The sequence below is a fragment of the Phascolarctos cinereus genome, unplaced genomic scaffold, assembly GCF_003287225.1.
Source record: "Phascolarctos cinereus isolate Bilbo 61053 unplaced genomic scaffold, phaCin_HiC Scaffold_5;HRSCAF=322, whole genome shotgun sequence".
Lineage (NCBI taxonomy): Eukaryota > Metazoa > Chordata > Mammalia > Diprotodontia > Phascolarctidae > Phascolarctos > Phascolarctos cinereus.
The window spans coordinates 324,289,383-324,309,293 of NW_027555958.1; the positions used below are offsets into that span (position 1 = coordinate 324,289,383).

The 19,911-nt window shown below is 44.4% G+C and overlaps 2 protein-coding genes across 2 annotated transcripts; both read left to right on the forward strand.

The window, feature by feature from the left end:
* The first annotated feature begins 612 nt into the window (after positions 1–612).
* Positions 613–3,093, forward strand: LAMTOR2 (late endosomal/lysosomal adaptor, MAPK and MTOR activator 2). Its single transcript, XM_020991553.2, has 4 exons — positions 613–804; positions 1,314–1,476; positions 2,487–2,576; positions 2,920–3,093. The coding sequence occupies exons 1-4, from the start codon at positions 737–739 to the stop codon at positions 2,974–2,976; spliced, it is 378 nt and encodes a 125-aa protein (XP_020847212.1). The 5' UTR covers positions 613–736; the 3' UTR covers positions 2,977–3,093.
* A 1,809-nt stretch (positions 3,094–4,902) lies between these two features.
* Positions 4,903–19,899, forward strand: RAB25 (RAB25, member RAS oncogene family). Its single transcript, XM_020991551.2, has 5 exons — positions 4,903–5,229; positions 8,969–9,164; positions 16,118–16,311; positions 18,728–18,808; positions 19,308–19,899. Exons 1-5 carry the CDS (start codon positions 5,187–5,189, stop codon positions 19,433–19,435), a joined length of 642 nt encoding a protein of 213 aa, XP_020847210.1. The 5' UTR covers positions 4,903–5,186; the 3' UTR covers positions 19,436–19,899.
* Positions 19,900–19,911: the final 12 nt, after the last annotated feature.

Here is a 19,911-nt window from a genome sequence, read left to right on the forward strand (position 1 = left end):
GCATCTTCTCTACAGAGAGGTTAAGTGACTTGCTCAGATTTACCCAGTCAATGTATGGCAGGGGCAGGACTTGAACCTGCTTGTTGATTGATTGGAATCTAACACCTGATGCCTTATGCTAAATTCCCTCTCCTTCTAACCCCTTTCCCTTAAGTAAACAAAAGCAGTATGCTGTAGTGAAAAGAGCACTAGACAGGGAAACAGTAGCTCAACCAGGAGCTAGCTGTGTGGCAAGTCACACCTTTTCATTCTCATCTATATATAATAGAGATTAATAATGTTTGTCCTTTCTACCCCACAGAGTTGTTATGGGCAACTTGGGTTTAGCACAGTACCTGGCACATAACAAATGCTTAATAAATGCTTGCTGAGTTATATGAAAGTGCTTTGCAAAGTGCAAAGATTTGCGCACACACAAAAATTAAATGAATGACTTATTACAGGCGAACCAGACTACTCCACTTTCCCAGAACGGGTTAAATGTCCTCAGGATTTTTTACTCTTCCCAGGTTTAACTACAGCCCCCAAGATGCCTCGCGGGTTGAGGAAGAACTACAATTTCCAGGTTGCTCTACAGCGGGGGCCTGCAAGGATCGTTCCTCTTGGAGACTACAACTCCCAGTGTGCCTCAGGGGAAGCGGCCAGAGCTACAGTAAGCGTCAGACAGAGCCGGAGCCGGGGGAAGACCCTAAGGATCCGGAGAGGGACCGGGTTACGGGGATTTGGAGCCGTCGTCATGCTTCGCCCCAAGGCCCTGACCCAGGTGCTAAGTCAAGCCAACACCGGAGGCGTCCAGAGCACACTGTAAGTGTTGGGATGAGAGTGGGGAGGGGACATCCCCTGGAGAGAAGGGGGCAATATGTAGTGCATTCTAGCTGAAATTGGGACAGCCCTTTAGTCGGGCCTGGGAGTGGGGAGTGGGAGCTCCGCGTACCCCAGGCAGGGGTTCAATCAACCAGCATTTATTAAGGCATCCCTACTAGGTGCCAGACACTGTGCAGGGGTCTGGGGGGTTCAAAGACAAAAATGAAACAAACTTTGCCTTCCTAGAGTTTGAATTAATTGGGAAATGAAGCCTAGATGAGGAGTGGGTTGGTGGAGGGAGGGAGGGAGGAAGAGTTTTGGGTTGGGGGGAGGGAAGAAAGCAGTGGTTTTCAGCCCAGGGCTGCAAAGTGTAGTGGGGGAGGTTTTTAGCTTGGGGCCCCACCCTGCTGGGGACAAGCGGAATCTCACGAAGGAGCTCAGGCTTCTCACTCCTGGCACATTCATAGGACTCTCTTGTCGGTCATCTTAACCATTTTCCCTCCCACCAGGTTGCTGAATAATGAGGGCTCCCTGCTGGCCTACTCTGGTTATGGGGACACCGATGCTAGGGTCACTGCTGCTATCGCTAGTAACATCTGGGCTGCCTACGACCGGAATGGGAACCAAGCCTTTAACGAAGACAATCTCAAATTCATCCTAATGGACTGCATGGTATGAAGGAAGAGAGTGGAGCTCCTGGAGGGGAGGGATTTAGACTAGATTCCCCTAGTGGGTGGATTCTTAGGGTTACTGATTTAGGGCTGGAGAGATCCTCTAATCCATCCCCCTTGTGTTTTATGGATGAAAAAACTGAGAGCTAAATGATGTGCCCAAGTCACAAACACAGCAAAAGTCCAGATTAGACTATGTTAATAATGGAACGAGTGCTGAATTTAGATTTAGAGAGCCTGGGTTCGAATATTGGCTATATTACTTAAATGTCTGGTATTCTCAGGCAGGTCCCTTAGCCTCTCAGAGTCTGTTTCCTAATCTTGAAATGGAAAGTTTGGACTCATTGACCTTCAAGACTGCTTGCACCTTGAAATTTAATTCTGTTTGACAATCATTAAGCATCAGACGTGTGCTAAGAACTGGGGCAGGGCTACAAAGACAAAACATAAAACAATCCCTACTGTCTGTGAGCTTCCATTCTTCTGAATCTTTGGTCCTCGGAGTTCAAATTCACTGTACTCTGATTACCCTTAACTCAATAGATAAACCTAGAGTAGATCCTGGATGGTTGGAGGGAGGAGGAGACAGAAGCTCCCAAGTGCATCATGGGGGTGGGGTCCCAACCGCATTGTTAGGGCAGAATCTCAAGTAGACCCCAGAAAGTAAGGAGCTGAGCCTGGTACTTTAATTTTCTACCTCATCCAAAGAGACCATTTTATGTGCCTAGGTTCCTGTCCTGACAGGTTACAGTTTTGTTGAGAATTAAATACATCAAATTGAAAACAATACAGGAGAGTATATAGCAATATATGATCCTAGAAAAGATCGTAGAACCCCAGATTTAGAGCTGGAAGAAATCTCAGAAGTTGTCTATTCCAACTTCTAAAGGAAATTGGGGCCCAGGGAGTTTATCTAAAATCACACAAGTATTACATTATTCCAAAAAACCATGATGGTGGGGACAACTGGGACCAATAAGTTGTCATATATCACATTTCCCACCCCTGCAGGAGGGCCGGGTGGCGATCACTCGGGTGGCAAACCTGTTGCTGTGTATGTACGCCAAAGAGACTGTGGGCTTTGGAATGCTGAAGGCCAAGGTGATCCCTTATCCCATCTCTCTCTTTTTTTCTTTTTTTTTTTGTTAATCTCTCCTGTTCTTGCCATGCCTTAGGGTTACCTTTCCTCCTGTATACCCCCACCCCATCATTCCCTCATCTTGGTAATTCTGAGCTCTCTTCCCTATTCCCAACCCTTCTCTACAGTGGGTAGAAATGAGGAGCTCAGAAATCTCAGTCCTGTTCCCTGGGAAAAAGAGTGTATGGGGCTTAAAAGCTTAAGATGATGGGGAGGGAGGGAGTGGAACTGGGAGTCTGGATGTTCCAGTTCCTGACTCCATTAGGTGGTGGTTTTTGTGGCTAAATCGACCTAACCCTCTTACAGGCCCAGGCCCTGGTCCAGTACCTGGAAGATCCCCTCACCCAAGTGGCAGCGTCATAGCAGTCTGGGGATAATGGGCTTGAGAGAGGGGATGAGGGTGGAGGGCTAACCCTTTGCTGGGGGCAGGGCCCCCAGGAAACCTTTCCAATCTCGTTGAATAAACTATTTAATACTTGTCTTATGTCTTAGATTCTTTCTTGACGGGCATGTTTAGTGAGGGAGATATGGAGGAAGGATTAGATTTGTTCTATTTGGCCCCATTGGGAAGTGAATGAAACTTTCAGAGAGGCATATTTAGGCTCCCACAGGTCAGGAAAAACAATTAGAGCTGTCCTAAAGTAGAATGGGCTGCTTTGAGAGGGGGTGGGCTCCCCATCCTTAGCGGTCTTAAAGCAAAGAAAAGATGACCACTTGTGGGGTATGTTAATGGTGAAGATTTCTTTCCTGTGTGTATGGATTGGACTGGAGAGCTGCTGAAGGCCCTTCTGACTGTCAGATTTTGAGATGGATAAAGGGTCACTCCTAGGGTGCATTTTTTTTGTTTGTTTTTTGTGAGGGCAATTGGGGTTAAGTGACTTGCCCAGGGTCACACAGCTAGTGAGTGTTATGTGTCTGAGGCTGGATTTGAACACAGGTCCTCCTGACTTCAGGGCTCTATCCACTTCGCCACCTATCTGCCCCCCTAGGGTGCATTTTTAATAGATTCTTTCCCCTCTCATTGGGAGCCAAATAGTTTTTGGCTGTGGTTTCCCATCTATCATCCATAATCTGCAGTAAGCTTGGATAGATGCCTGAGTTTAGGGAGGAGGGACATAGTGAGGGTCACATTTTATACATGGGGAGCCCAGTGCCTCAACTCCTATTCCGGGGGGTCACGTGACCATTTTATTTCCTCCAACCCCCATCTTCAGGTATACCCATTTTGAATCTGTTTCTTAGTTTTGAAGATGAGTAGGAGCTATCAAGAACTTTTGGCTTCCTTCAAGGGTCTAAATGCCTTTTAATCTCCAGCACACACAAAGATGTACACAGTCTTAACTTGGAATCTGCAAACTCTTTTCAGATGTGCTATCAAGAGTATGGGGCTGGGAAGGAAGCCCCAGGCCAGAGAATGGGTAGCCCTGGAGTCCAGGCAACCTAACTTCCAGGCCAAAGGTTGATCAGAGACCTCAGGCTGTCTTGCCTCAGCTCCAAATCCTCCCCTAACTCACATGTGTACCCATTTTTATCCACACCTCACAGGACCTGTTTCTTTTCTAGCTGCCTTAGTCTGTCTCTTTCTCTACTTTGCTCTTCCCATTTCCCAATGGTCCTTGTTTCTTGCTCTTTAACTCAGAGCTCTCAATTGGCCTTCCAGAGACCCCCCCCCCCCCCCCCCCCCCCCGCAAACCATCTAGCCCCCATGCCACCAATCCTGCTGTAAATTACTCAGTTTCCCAAAGTAGGCAGAGTCCTAAATTCCAGCCTCATTTCCTGGAGGGAAAAAAATAAAGAAAAAAACCCTCCCCCCACCCCCCAAAAAAGGCTGTGCAGCCTACTGCCCTGGACTCCCTGGGAGGGGTTGTTACCACAGCAACTGTACCTGGCTAACTTGCTGCTTCTCCCACTGCCACAGCAGCAAGTGTTACTAGATTGTAAGCTTCCAGCCCACACTGACGGCCCTTCCTCATTGGGAGTGTTCTCAAAGCCCCCTTAGCTTGCCTGCTCTGACTACTTATGCACTGTGGGAGCTGAGGACAGGATTCTTTCTGTTTTCCCCACATGGTTGTTAGTAGACCTAAGATCAGAGGCTAACTAGTTCTACCAAAGACCAGGAAAGCCTAGTGATGCTAACTTAGTTGGCCCTGCTCTGTTCAGCTCCTGGGTCATGTTTTCCTCCCCCAATCTGTCCTAAGAAATCTGTCCTGCTCCTCACCTAGGGCCAGGGCCTGAGAGACACCCAACCTGTCCAACCTGTCGTGACGTCATCACTCTCTCCACCCACCTGGGCCCCAGGTCTCCAGCCGCCTGGCTCTTCCTGTTCTCGGCTGCTTCCGTCCTCTCCTTGTGACCCATCCCCTTTCTAATTAGCTGAGACTCCCCAGCCCACCAGGAGTGACGGAGTCTGCCCTTGTACCTCCCCGACTGTCCCCTATGAGAAGAGAGTCAGGTCAAGGCCTCCAGAGAACAGAGGGTTGAGGGGCACAGAGCCAACGCCCTAAACACATTTTCCACCCATCCCTCTCCAACTGCACATATTTATACACACACACACTCGATGCGGGACCAAGATGGGAAACGGAGCAGAAGAGGATTATAACTTTGTCTTCAAGGGTGAGTTGGGGTCTTATGGGGGAAACTGAGACTTAGACACTAGAAAGAGTACAATGAGAGGCCCCCACTCTCTGCTTCTGTTTTCTACTAGAGCCCCTCCATAGCCAATCATTCCACCAGATGACAAAGGTCTCTACAGTGACAAGAGGCAGAGAGGGTTCCTGAGTCTGTTTGTATCGGTAATAATGAGAATAGTTTCTTAATGGTGGGGTCATTTATAATCAGGAAAAAAAAGATCTCCTAGCCGCACACCTCTGCTCCAGAGTTTGTAGTTAAGTAATGGAGGTTAGACTTTAGGAAGAACCCCTCTGCTCACTGAGGTCCCCCTTCCTTCCCCTAAAGAAAGAAAGGAACCGGGACTTAGAGGACCTGAAAGGAAGAAAGGAATAGAAGAGGGTGGGTCTCCTTATTTTGTGTAGAAACAGAAACTGGGAGGGGTTATATGCCCTGGAGGATGGTCAAATTTCTTTGTTAAGGAAGGGGCTTTTTGGAAGGTGATGTAGTGTAGGGGGGCCAGGAGTCAGGAAGGCCTGAGTTCAGATTTGGCCTTAGACACTTCCTAGCTGTGCGACCCCAGAAAAGTCACTTAACCCTGTTTGCCTCAGTTTTCTCATCTGTAAAATGAGCTGGAAAAGGAAATGGCAAACTACTTCAGTGTCTTTGCCAAGGAAACCCCTAAATGGGGTCTTGAAGAGTCAGACACAACTAAAAATTACTGAACAACAACAGTGGTGTAATGGAAAGAACACTGGGGTTTAGAGGTGTAGGACTAGGGTTTTGCTACTTATCACTCTTGTGGCCTTTGTTAAATCACTTAGCTTTTCTGGGTCTCAGTTTCCTCACATGTCAAATGAAGGAATTAGGCTAGTTGGTCTCTAAAGTACCATCAAGCTTTAAGTATATGATCTTCTGAGTTGAAAAGTGAGCTTTCCCCTAATCAGTTAATCAAGAACCATTTATTAAGCATCTACTTTGTATCAGTCTCTGTGCTAGGTGCTGAGGATATAAAGTCTCACCCTCAGGGAACAAGAGCATCTAGGTTCTGGGCCCCCACTTCCCTTCCCTGTCTCTTATTCCTCTTGGAGGTCTCCCTTAGAACGACAGCTGCAGACTCTGTCCCCTTTCTGTATTTGCACGTGTGGTCATCTCTATTGGTGGCCTTCTCTTACTCCCTACTCTCCCTTTAGGGCAGGGTGTACAATGTAAGACTCAGCTTCCCCAGTCCACCCCACCTACCAAGCCTCTCCCAGACCCAGCCCTTACTCAGGCTCTAACTCTCTAGAGGGCAATGGGGCATTTACTCTGGAGCTGGGGGAAGCTGCACCCCTTCTGTCCTGAGAAAGGTGGGGGTGGAAAAGAACAGGGTAAGGAACAGCCGTGCTCTGGTGCCCAGGAGGATAGAAAAGCCCATCTTCTTAGGAGGGATAAATTAGCTTATAGGGCTTTGGGTGAGGGCCAGAGAGAGAGAGACAGACAGACAGACAGACACGCGCGCGCGCGCGCACACACACACACACACACACACACACAGAGAAGAAACAGAAGGACCTAGATACACATGTGTACATGAATATTCTTACGTGTAAACTTGCCTACAAACACACATACCTATCTACCTACATTAGACATGCATGAATATGCTCACAGACATGCAAATATATGCAAGCCTGGTAACCTCACATACACATACAGGGCGCATAATACATAAAAGTAAGAGGCAGTAAGGTGGCACAGGGGATAGAGTCCTGGACCTGGAGTCAGGAAGACCTGAGTTCAAATCCATTCTCAGATTTGTACTAGTTGTATTACTGTGAGCAAGTCACTTAATATCTGTATGACTTAATTTCCTTATCTATAAAATGGGGATAATAATAGCATCTACCTCCCAGGGTTCTAAGGATAAAATGAGATAATATTTGCAAAGTGCTTTGCAAACCTTAAGGTACTATTTAAATACTAACTCTTAAGTATATTTGTATCCAGACCAACAGTGGCAGTTTGGTGTACTAGAAAGAACATTGGATTTATAGGATCCTGGCTTTAGCCTGGAAAAAGACCAATTAGTCCAAACCCCTCATTTTACAGATGAGGGAACCAAGGCCCAGGTAAATTAACCCTAATTCCAAGGTGACACAGGCAGTGATTAAAAGAATTTTGATTAGATTCCCAGTCCTGCACCCTTTTTTACTTTACAGAGTCAAAGAATCTAGTGTCAATTCCTGATCTTACCACTAATTTGCTGTGTCATTGGATAAATCACTTAAATCTCCCTGCCTCTTAGAGATGTCTATATCTTTAAAATGAACCAGAAGATCTTTGACCCCCTTTCAGTTCAAATTCTGTGAATAATGAGTGGCACTTAATAAATGTTGGTTGGTTAAATTCTAGGACCTGATCAGTATGTGTATACACATATGTATATACATATATAAAAGAGCACATGGTACTCCTCCCTTTCTACATATACACACAAGTGCAAACAGGCATAAATATCTACATCTAGACATTGCTAATAATTGTAAAAAACAGGTGCAATGGATAGAGTACTATCCCTGGAGTCAGGAGGACCTGAGTTCAAATCCAGCCTTAGACATTTGCACTTTGCAAATATTATCTCATTTTATCCTTAGAACCCTGGGAGGTAGATGCTATTATTATCCCCATTTTATAGATAAGGAAATTAAGTCATACAGATATTAAGTGACTGTGGGCATGTCACTTAATCCCAATTGCCTCAAAAAAAAAAGAGAAAAAGAAACAGACATTCACAGGCCCAAATATACTATTCTTTCTTTTGAAAAATTAGACGTTTTAGGGGCAGCGAGGTGGCGCAGAAGATAGAGCACCAGCCCTGAATTCAGGAGGACCTGAGTTCAAATGCGGCCTCAGACACATAACACAACTAGCTGTGTGACCCTGGGCAAGTCACTTAACCCCTTGCCTAGCCAAAAGAAAAAAAAATCAGGAAAAATTAGACATTTTAGCTCTTAAGGACACTTCCATTCTCCCCTATGGTTTTCTATAATGTAATCAGAGGTGTTAGAAGATAGAAACCTAGCCCCCTAGCATACACTAGGAAACTCTTCTGCCCTGCTCTCAGCAATCCCTTCTCTCCAGTCCAAACTTTTTGTCCCTAGGCTTTCTCCTTCCCCCTCTGCCTCTTCTGGTCCCCTCTTTGACCTCTTTAGCCCATAGAAGAGAGAGCCCTCACTCGACAATCATTCTGACATTTTGGGTCCCTCTTTGCCATGGATAAGACTATAGTATCCCCTAGAACTTAAGTGCTGACTCAGCCTCCCTGTAAAGGGCTTAGGGCTTTGTCCTGTCACAGGGATAGGGACAAAGAGGAGATACATAGACAGTCAGGCTTTGGGTAGGACTCATTTGTAATACAGACAGAAAAAGAGTTATGGGGTGCTCAGAAATACCAGAAATTGAGACAACTTGTACTTCGGCCAGACCATTCCCAAATACCCCAGGACAGTGATGACCCCTTGGAGACAGAGAGAACAAGAGAAGAAACGTAGAAATAGAGAATACTAGAAACAGATACAAAGAAGATCGAAGGCAGAGAGAGACACTAATTGAAATGCTCAGGAAGAGACCAAGAAAAGGCAGAGATGCAGAGAGAAAATGGAGGATTATCGAGTTCGTTACACCTAGCAGGTGGTTAGTTAGCACTCATCACTGGAGTCACTATCATCCTTTAACATTTCTCTTCTTCAATATCTCTTCCCAGTGGTGCTGATAGGGGAATCTGGAGTGGGGAAGACCAACCTGTTGTCAAGATTCACACGAAATGAGTTCAACCATGACAGTCGGACAACCATTGGGGTGGAATTCTCTACTCGAACTGTGTTGCTAGGGACAGCGGCTGTCAAAGCCCAAATCTGGGACACAGCTGGGCTGGAAAGATACCGTGCCATCACTTCAGCGTGAGTCTGGGGGCTTTGAGGGATGGGAGCAAGGGAGAAACACATAGGAAGACTGTGTTTAAGAACAGGGAAGTGAGACAAAATGAACTATGACAATAGCTTCTATCCATACAGGTTTTTTTCTTGCCAACACCCCTGTTTATATGTAGCAGTAGTAGGAAAGTATAGTGAGCAGAGTTGCTCAATTGTTTCTATTTGCCCCCGCCCCCATACACACCCTGCTACAGATTATTGCTTAGATGGGTTTCCTGATATGTTCCTTCTCTGCTCTAGGAAGTTGTATAAAAGAATCTGTAATTTTTCTCTTGAGATATATATGTATATATATTTAGCTTTGAGCCCCAACCAGAGATAGCTCTTTAGCAGAAAACTTCAGTGTCTGACTCTCTTTTCTGGGGGTGCTCCACTTTCTTTTTTTTTCTTTTTTTTTTTTTTTAGGCAGTTGGGGTTAAGTGACTTGCCCGGGGTCACACAGCTAGTAAGTTTCAAGTGTTTGGTCTGAGGGCAGATTTGAACTCAGGTCCTCCTGACTTCAGGGCTGGTGCTCTCTCCACTACACCATCTAGCTGCCCCCATGCTCCACTTTCAGTTGCATCCTCCGGACTTCATTTCCAATAAGTAAATCTAGACTAGAAAAGACCTGTGGTTAATTCTGTTTATAAAGACAAAGTAAATCTTTGAAACAAAGAAGGTAAATAGACTTTCCCCATGCCTGGAAAGGTTTCAGGTTTCAACAAGGAAGCCTAGCTAGAGAAAGGAGATAAGAATTACTGAACTGGGGTCTTTAGATTAGGGATGGTTTCAGCATGAGACTCTACATGACTAATTAACCCAAACAGCCTCTCTCCCTTCCAGAGTCTTTGCCCCCATCCTTTTGGCAATTGCCTCTGCTCAAAAGTCCACTCTCTCAGCTCCATATAGCTTTTCATGGACTTCCCTTACCTCAATCCATGCATCTTTTACATGTCTCATCTGGAGCTAGGTTCCTTTTTGGCTTCCACCTGGATTGACTTTTGAAAGTTACCCTGGGGTGTGGCATATTATTCACTCAAGGAACACCTCAGACCGAGATCACCTGGCATAGCTGCATTTTTTAGTTAGTTTAACAACTTGTTATCAGCCTCTTTTCAGTAATTAGGTCCTGGGCTTTTAAGAACCATTTCCCTTACATTCTCCTAGTTAAACATTTACTGTCCCTAGCAAATCAACTGGAGTACATTTGGGCATATTTGTTCATAGTTCCAAACTCTAGATAGAACTTTAGTAACTACAGGTTTAAATTATATGCCAGATATCTTATATGCACATGTAACAATAGTGCATGCATGTATATCCCTTTAAGTAAATAGACATAATCAGCAAAATATAGCAATGCAGTAATAACACAAGAACAGAACATGCCTAAATAGCAACATACCTACAAATAGACAAGTCAAGTCAAGGAGCATTTATTAAGCACCTACTCTGTGCCAGGCAGTTGTCCTAAGCAATGGGGACAAAGAAAGTCAAAAGACCGTGTTTGCTCTCAAGGAGGTCAGGGTTTAAGGGGGAGATAACATGAAAACAACTACCTACAAACAAGATAAATACAGGGTAAATTGATGATATAATGGTAAGGAAGATTGGGAAAGTCTTTCGGAAGGTGACCTTTTAGCTGGGACTTGAAGAAAGCCAGAGGCAGAGGTGAGAGATGGAGAGCAAATGTCTGGAGTTGAGAGATGGAGTATTTTGTTTAAGAAATAGCAAGGAGGTCAGTGTCACTGGATCTCAGAGTATGTGGGGGGTGAGTAAGGAATAAGAAGACTTGTGGGGGGCAACTTGGTGGAAAAGTGGATAGAACACAAGAAGAAGAAGAAGACTGGAAAGATAGTAAGGAGTCAGGCTATGAAGGGATGTAAATATCAACAAGATTTTACATTTGATCCTGGAGCGATAAAGGGCCTTGAAGTTATGACGTGGTCAGAAGATTAATTAGGAAGGTTAATTTGACATCAGAGTAGAGGATGGACTGAAGTGGGGAGAGACTTAAAGCTGGGAGACCAACTAGCAGGTTAATGCAGTAGTCTTGTTGTGAGGTGATGAGACACCATGTCAGGGTGGTAGCAAAGTCGGGAATGTATAGGAGAGCTGTTAAGGTAAAATTGACAAGACTTGGTAACAGATTGGATATGGGTGGTGACAAAGAGTGGAGAGTAAAGGCTGACACCTAGGTTGTGAACCTGTGTGACCAAGAGAATAGTGGTTCCTTTGAAGTAATAGGGAAGTTCAGGAGGGGGTAAGGGCTCAGGAGCAAAGATAATGAGTTTGGTTTTGGTTGTGTGAGTTTAAGATGTCTACTGGACCTCCAGTTTTAGATATCCAGCTGAAAATGTGAGTCTGGAACATAGAATAGAGGTTAAGGCTAGGTAAATAGATTTGAAAATCATCAGCATAGAGATGATCATTGAATCCAAGGAAGTCGATGAGATCAGTAAGTAAAATGGTACAGGGAGAAATCAAAAGAGTTCAAGAAAGAATCCTAAGGGACAGAACCCATAGCCAGCAGGGTAGAAACAAGCAAACTTATGCTAACATGTGCGGTACATAAATGTGACCTTATACACCACCAAGGAACATAAGCAATTACATGCAAGACACAACTTAGGTTAGTATTGTCATCTCATTAGAAATATAACTACTTCTCTAGTTTTCCCTGAAACCTCATGGGTCAATCTGGGCAAAGGTCAAACAGAACTAAGTAATCTCTAATCTGCAGATCTTTCTGCCCCTGGACCTGAACTGTCAATGTTATGGGCCGATCTATAGAACAGTTATCCCTTCTACATTGTGACTTTCCCCATTGCAATTTCAATCCATTGTGGGTTGGCATAAGAAATTAAATCGGAATTTGGGGGAGTTTTGTGAAAGCCACAGGCGATGTTCAAAGGCCAGCAGATGACACTGAGCCTATGACCAAATATTCAACCCCAATAAAGTACAGTAAGCACCCCATAAAAGAAAAAGAAAAAAATCAGACTTCTTTGGTATGAAGGGAAAGCCAAAAAGTTTTATCTGGATTTTCCAGATCATGGGGGTGCTATGCCCCTAACCCCTGTGATATGGAAGGGATAACTATACTACATCCCTAAAACTGAACTCATAGACTGCACAGACTGGCTAGCAGTATTAGATAAATATAAGATATGGATATGATACATATATCTTCTCTCTCTCTCTTTCCCTACCTACTACCTATGATATGTCTATATCTTAGGAGTCTTTACAGCTAAAGATCTAAGCAGGAAAGGTGGTCAGTCCTCTCCCCTATTTGGACTGGTTGCTGAGTTACAATATACTGAGCCTTCACTTGAAATATCTGTTTCTGAGCTATTGTTTGGTTCAGCTAGTCTTTGAAAAACCGATAGGTGGTCTCTTTTGCTTAGAATCCACTGAGGTAAGTGGCCGTCAATTTCTCCCTGCCCATCAGGGAGTCCAACTAACTGTCTTATAGACAAAAATGGTTGTCCCACCAGTTTCTGGAGCTATTCTATAAAATGGGAGAGTTACCCAATCTCTCCACAACTAACTATGAAAAAGCAAGATTGCTTAACGAAACCATCTTCTTGTCCGAGGTCTTGACAACATATTCGAGCATTGTGTCATTGTTTCTGACAGTGCTCTTCTAAGTTGGAGTTGTAGCTAGGGGGTAACCTTTTTCCAGCATCTCTCTTAGCCAAGAGGGGTCCTGGTTGTTAGCATCTACAGTCTCTTTATCTCAGAAATTCTAAAACACAAATTAATAGGTCTATGGGATTCTTGTCTTAATGACATTAAAAACCTTCAAAGTCTCTCCATTGCATTTGGAATAAAATATAAACTCTTCAGCTGGGCATGTAAGGCCCTTCTCAGTGTGACTGAAGCCTACCTTTCCAGCCTTATTTCATATTGCTCCCTCTTACAAACTCCATAATCTAACCATGTGGGATTACTTACTAGCTGCTGACTAAACTCTATGCTCTAGCTTTCATTCATGACCATAGCTTTTCCCCTTGCTTGAAATTCACTTACTCTTCTTTATTTTTTTAAATTTTTATTCTTTGGAGGCAATTGGGGTTAAGTGACTTGCTCAGGGCCCCCCAGCTAGTAAGTGTCTGAGGCTGGACTTGAACTCAGATCCTTCTGACTCTAGGGCCTATACTATGCCATTATGCCACCTAGCTACCCCCCCCCCCAATTCACTCACTCTTAATCTCTGTCTCTCAGACTACTTGTCTTCTTTCAAGGCCCAGCTCAGATAATCACTGCCTCCAGCAGGTAGTCAATAAGCATTTATTAAGCGCCTACTATGTGCCAGGCACGGTGCTAAGTGCTGAAGATACAAAGAAAGGCAAAGGATGGTCCCTACCCTCAAGGAGCTCCCAGTCTAATGGGGAGACATCATGAAAACATCTATGTTCAAACAATATATACACAAGATAAATTGGAGCTAATCAATGGAGGGAAGAAACTAGCATTAAGAAGCATCAGAAAAGGCTTCTAGTCGAAGGTGGGATTTTAGCTGGTACTAGAAGGAAGGTAGGAGGCAGAGGTGAGGAGGGAGAGTATTCCAGCATGGAGGACAGCCAGGAGAAATTCTTAAAGTTGGGAGATACACCAGTGTCACTGGATGACAGGGTATATGGGAGGAGTAAGGTTGTAGGAGAGAGTAAGGTTGTAAAGGGCAGTGAACAGCAGACAAAGGATTTTATGTTTGATCTTGGAGGTGATAGGGAGCCACTGAGGTTCATTGACTAGGGGTGACATAGTCAGAATATTAATTTGACAGCTAAGGGAAGGACAGACTGGAGTGAGGAAAGATATGAAGCAGAGGAACCAATCAGCAGGTTATTGTATTAGTCCAGGAATGAGGTGATGTGGGCCTGCTCCAAGGTGGTGGCAGCATCAGAAGAGGGGAGGGGGCATATTTGAGAATTGTTGTGAAGGCAGAATTGACAACCCCTGGTAACAGTTTGGACATGGGGGAATGAGAGAGAATGAGGAATTGAGGATGACACCTAGGGCTGCAAACCTGGGTGATTGGAAGGATGGTGGTACCTTCTATTCCTAGTAACTGGAAGTTAGGAAGAGGGGAGGGTTTAAGGAGGAAAAATAATGAGTTTAGTTTTGGACATGTTGAGTTCAAGATGTCTACAGGATATTCAGTTTGAGATCTTAGAAAGACAGTTGGGAATGTGAGTCTAGATGTTATGAAAGAGGTTAGGACTGGACAAGCAGATTGGGAATCATTTGCATAGTGATGATAATTGAATCCATGAGAGTAGATGAGATCACTAAGTGAAACAGTATAAAGGGAGAAGAGAAGAGGAACCAGGACAGAGTCCTGAGGAGCTCCTTCCTTTAGTGGGAGCGACCTGGATGAAAATCCAGCAAAGAAGGAGTGGTCAGACAGTAGAAGGAGAACCAGGAGAGTGTAACGTCATAGAAACCTGGAGAGAAGAGAAGATCGAGGAGAGAAGGGTGATCAGCAGGATCAGTGGCTGCAGAGGGGTCAAGAAGGTTGAGAATTGAAGAAAAGGCCATTAGATTTTTCAATTAATAGATAAGTGAGGGGCAGCTGGGTGTCGCAGTGGACAGAGCACCTGACATTCCAGCCTCAGACACTTGATTCTAGCTGTGTGATCCCGGTAAGTCACTGATCCCCCCAAATAAATAAATTTTTTTAAAAAGAGAAATCACTGGTAATTTTGAGGAGGGCAGTTTCAGTTGAATGAAGTTAGAAGCCAAATGGGAAAGTTAAAAAGAAAGAGAGAATCAAGGAGGCAGAAGCATCTTTTCTGGACAGTCTTCTCAAGGAGTTTAATCACCAAATGGAAGAGAGAGATGGGGTAATAGCTAGTGGGGATGGGAGGATCAAGCGAAAGTTTTTTTTGGCAATGGGGAAGAGATGGGCATGTTCATAGGTAGCTGGGAAGCACCCAGTGGACAGGGAGAGATTGAAGACAAGAGAGAGAGCAAGGAAGATAGTGAAGCCTTTCCTGATCTTCTCCCCCACCTTCACCCTTCCAGTTGTTAGTATTCTCTCAGGCCTCAAATTACCTTGTATTTTGGTATCTATGTACATATTGTACCCATACCCCAAAAGGAATGCAAGCTACTTGAGGGCAGGGATTTTTTTTCTTTTTTTGGTCTTTGTATTCCCATTACTTAATGAAGTGTCTTGAAAGTATACTGACTCTGAGAGGCTAGAGCACCAGCCCTGAAGTCAGGAAGACCTGAGTTCAAATCCAGTCTCAGACACTTACTAGCTGTGTGGCCATGGGCAAGTCACTTAATCTTGATTGTCTCAAAAAAAAATAGATTGACTGCATTTAATATATACTTGTTGAATTTGCAAGGTGGATACATTCTTACATTCTTACATTCCTGAACTTAAAATGGTAACAGTTGATATTTATTTGAAGCTAGCATGGTATGCCAGATAGAGAGCCAACCCAGGAGTTAGTAAGACCTAAATTCAAATCTTGCCTCTGGCACAGTGTCCTAAGTAACTAAAATGACAAATTATAGAGCAGCTGCCTAGCTGCATTGTTATGTTAGAGGGAGTTTCCTCATCTGGTAGTTCCCTATACTAATAAAATCACAGGTCTGGTAAAAAAAATTGTTAACATCATGTTGTGTTTTAAGGTTTATGAAACACTTTTAGATTATTATCTCATTTAATCTCATAAAACCCTGTGACGTAGATGTTGTTATTATCCCCATCTTCCCGATGTACAAACTGAGGCTGAGAGTAGTTAAGTCGCTTGCTCAGGGTCAGACAGCCAATAAGTGTCCAGGACAGAATTTGAACTCAGGTCCTCCGGAATCTAAGTCCAACTCTTTTGGCCCAACACCAAACAACATCACACCACCATGCCTCTCTGTGTGTCTGGGGTTAGCCTAACTATAGGTCCCTCTCCCCCTTTTCCTCCTAGGTATTACAGAGGGGCAGTTGGAGCCCTGCTGGTATTTGACCTAACCAAACACCAGACTTACACCGTGGTGGAACGCTGGCTGAAGGAGCTGTATGACCATGCAGAGGCCACTATTGTCGTCATGCTGGTGGGCAATAAGAGTGACCTGAACCATGCAAGAGAGGTGCCCACCGATGAAGCTCGAATGTTTGCTGGTGAGGGCCGGGGCTGAGTTTCTGTGGCTCATATGGACTTTGTTTGCAAGTTTATTTCTAGGCACATGGCACTGATTCCCCAGGCCAACCTCCTTCCCAAGTTCTAAAAGAGTTACTTTAACCCTCAGGGATCTGTGACTTCCTCAATGTGTGCGCCTTCCCTGATGCACATTGCAGCCCTTCCATGTCTTAGTCAATGCTCTTCATGAGTCACTGTGGTAAAAAAAAATTCATCACTCTCTGGTGATGGGCCTTCCAAACTTAGTGAGGGGGTCAGAGGGTAGTATGAGCTTTTAGACCCTTCTTGTTTGGGTTCTGCTGAAGTTTATGCTCTACTGGCCTAGCCCTGAAGAGTGAAATAATCAACAACATACACACACACATATATGCATTTTTGTAGGGTACATATACAAAATAAACACCAGGTAGTTTGGGGAGAGGGACACTAGTTCAGGGATTCTTAACCTGGGGCCTGTGAACTTGTTTTTTAAAATATTTTGATAACTGTATTTCAATTTAATTGGTTTCCTTTAAAATCCTACATATTTTTATTTTGTGCATTTAAAAATGCTATTCTGAGAAGGGGTCCATCCACAGGCTTCACCAGCCTGCCAAAAATGGTTAAGAATCCGCCAACCAGTGTTTCAGAGGATCAGAAAGGTGCCTACAAAAGAGTGATTGAGCTGAGTCACTAAAGAGACAAGAGAATGGAAGGAGTGCACTCTAGCCATGGGAGGACAGCTAGAGCAAAGGAGTGTAGTGTGAGAAATACTAAGAAGGACAGTTTGGTTGGGTCATAGAGTGCAGGAGTAATATATAATGAGTCTGGAGAGGTAGGTTGAATGAATGAATGAATGAAACATTTATTAAACACTTACTACATGAGAAGGGACAGCTAGTGGTGCCATAGTACACAAAGTGCGAGATCTGGAGTCTTCCTGAGTTCATATCTGGCCTCAGATGCTTACTAGCTGTGTGACCCTGAGCAGGTCACTTAACCATGTTTGCCTCAGTTTCTTCACCTGTAAAATGAGCTAGAGAAGGAAATGGCAAACCGCTCCAGTATCTTTGCCAAGAAAACCCCAAATGGGGTCATGAAGAGTTGGATACAACTGAACAAAGCAACAACAGCATGAGAAGCATTGTGCTGAGTGCCAGGGATTTGGAACCAGATTGTGAGGGGCTTTAAAAACCAAATGAAGTGGTTTGTGTTTAATAGTAGAGATAATTGAGAGCCACTAGAGTGTGTTGAGTAGGGGAGTGACATGTTCAATCAATCAACTAGTATTTATTAAACATTTCCTGTTCCAGACACTGTTCTAAGTGTTGGGGATACAAGTACAAAAAATGAAATCATCCCTAATTGTAATGAGCTTATATTCTAATGGAAGAGACCACGAGTACATGTAAAATATATATTCAGCATAAATATAAAGTTTTATGTTGCTGTTGAGTCATTTTTTAGTCAGGTCCAACTCTTTATGACCCCATTTGGGGTTTTCTTGGCAGAGATACTGGAGTGGTTTGCCATTTCCATCTTCAGCTCCTTTTGCTTTTTTTTTTAGTAAGGCAGTCAGGGTTAAGAGACTTGCCCAGGGTCGCACAGCTAGCAAGTGTCTGAGGCCAGATTTGAACTCCAGTCTTCCTGACTCCTGACCCAGCACTCTATTCACTGCACCACCTAGCTGCTCAGTGTAAAGTTAGGAAATACATGTATGTACACACACACACACACACACACAGGGAGTACATAAATACAAGGTACCCTGGGAGGGGAGAGAATTAAAATTTGTGAGGGTGAGAAGAGAATCAGTAAAAGCTTCATGCAGAAGATAACTTTCTGAGGTGCATCTTAAAGAAAAAGGGAAGCTCTAGGGGGCATTAGTAAGAAGGAAGCACATTCCACGAATGGGAGACAGCTAATACAAAGATATGGAGCTAGGACATGGAGTGTCGTGAGTGAGGAATGGAGAGAAAGTTGGTCTGGCCGGACTGAAGAATACTAGAGGGAAAGTACTATCCAACGAGGCTGGAAAGTGGCCAGATCTGTGCTTAAGGAAAGTCTCTTTGGGAGAGTTCACTTTATGATCCCGTGAACAGGTGTCAGAGGAAAACGTTGTATGACGCTGTTGTTGTTAACAAAGGCACTAATTTTGTTTATCATCGTTGTTTAGTGATACATTAACATGTGAGTAGACTCACAGAATAACCTATGGGAATTTAGGAGTTCATTTAAGATTAAAATGATCATTTTTATCATGCCTACTCCACTTGATGGTAAGTTTATTATCAGTGTACGCGCTGTCCTGATAGCTTAATTTCAGTGGGCATGACCAAGGTTGTCGTTAGGAGTATCCAAGGCTTTCCTCTAATTATAAAATTAATGACAATTACTGATTTTCTTTTTTTGTGTCAGAAAATAATGGACTCCTGTTTATTGAAACCTCAGCTCTTGACTCCACTAATGTAGAGCTGGCCTTCGAAACTGTCCTCAAAGGTTTGTATGATTCTCTGTATGTCTGTGCAGGCCACTATCCCTTCTCATTGCTCATTCTCAGGATTCTTCTTGATGTGATGCTCTCTTAGGCCTCAGCTAGAAATTCAAATAACTGAATTCCCCCTGCATCTCACCAAGATCTCAGCCCAATCCCCTGCTACACCCAGCTTCTAGGGCTCCTAACCTCTCTGTCTCTCTTCCTGTGCCTGTCTGTCTGTCCGTCAGTCTGTCTGTCTCTCTCTCTTCATATATGTATCCCTTACCTTACCCCTTAGGAAGCTTCCTCTGACCTGTTCTTCTCAAAACTTGCCTATTAGTTGGGGGAAAGAACTCAGCAGTCCCGGTCACTGTAGATCCCAGAGATGTAACCCAGCTACCCAAAGTCTCCTGTTCCTTTAACGAACTTCCTTTGAAGTCATGGTGCTCCCAGTGATCAAGAAAGGAAATTAGACCGTGGTGAACTGACCTGACCTTTGACCTCCATCCTTTGCCCTCCCAGAGATTTTCACCAAGGTGTCCAAGCAGCGTCAGAACAACACCCGTGCCAATGCAGTCACTCTGGGCAGTGCCCAACCTGGGCAAGAGCAGGGCTCTGAGGAGAAGAAGGCTTGCTGTATCAGCCTCTGAAGCCAGCTGGTGACCTGAGTATCTTGGCCTGAAGCCTCTCACGTTTGACCTGAATTTCCTATCATTCTCTCCCCATGAGTCTCAGCCCTAAAAGATGACCCCTTCAGCTGCACCCTCCACTAAGCAGAGGGAGAGAGAGGGACCCCAATTTCTAGAAAGCCATTCCTGGTTGGCTTTGGGGATCTGTGACTGATCACTTTCTTAGAGTGTTAGGGGAGTTTCTATAGCCTGCTTCCACACCCCTTCCGCATTACTCCTGTATGTCCGTTCTCCTCTACACAAGATTAATTAGCTTCTGGGATATTTCTGTGCCCTTTGAGAAGGTCACCTGGCCCTAAGCACCTGGATCTCACTTATCCAGGAATCCAGGACTCCATTGCCTGCTTTTTTTGCTGCGTTCCCCTGAGCCCCTCCAGCAATGCCCCCCTCCCGATCCCACCAATAAAAACTGTTTTGTAACAAGGGCCACCTGTTGC

What these genes read in the sequence shown, in the direction of transcription:
- RAB25 (XM_020991551.2), top strand. Translation starts at nt 5,187, where the DNA reads ATGGGAAACGGAGCAGAAGAGGATTATAACTTTGTCTTCAAGG. An exon ending in TTATAACTTTGTCTTCAAGG is followed by an intron (nt 5,230 to 8,968) that starts GTGAGTTGGGGT and finishes ATCTCTTCCCAG; the next exon opens with TGGTGCTGATAGGGGAATCT. An exon ending in TGAAGCTCGAATGTTTGCTG is followed by an intron (nt 16,312 to 18,727) that starts GTGAGGGCCGGG and finishes TTTTTGTGTCAG; the next exon opens with AAAATAATGGACTCCTGTTT.
- LAMTOR2 (XM_020991553.2), top strand. Translation starts at nt 737, where the DNA reads ATGCTTCGCCCCAAGGCCCTGACCCAGGTGCTAAGTCAAGCCAACACC. An exon ending in GGAGGCGTCCAGAGCACACT is followed by an intron (nt 805 to 1,313) that starts GTAAGTGTTGGG and finishes CCCTCCCACCAG; the next exon opens with GTTGCTGAATAATGAGGGCT. An exon ending in TTGGAATGCTGAAGGCCAAG is followed by an intron (nt 2,577 to 2,919) that starts GTGATCCCTTAT and finishes ACCCTCTTACAG; the next exon opens with GCCCAGGCCCTGGTCCAGTA.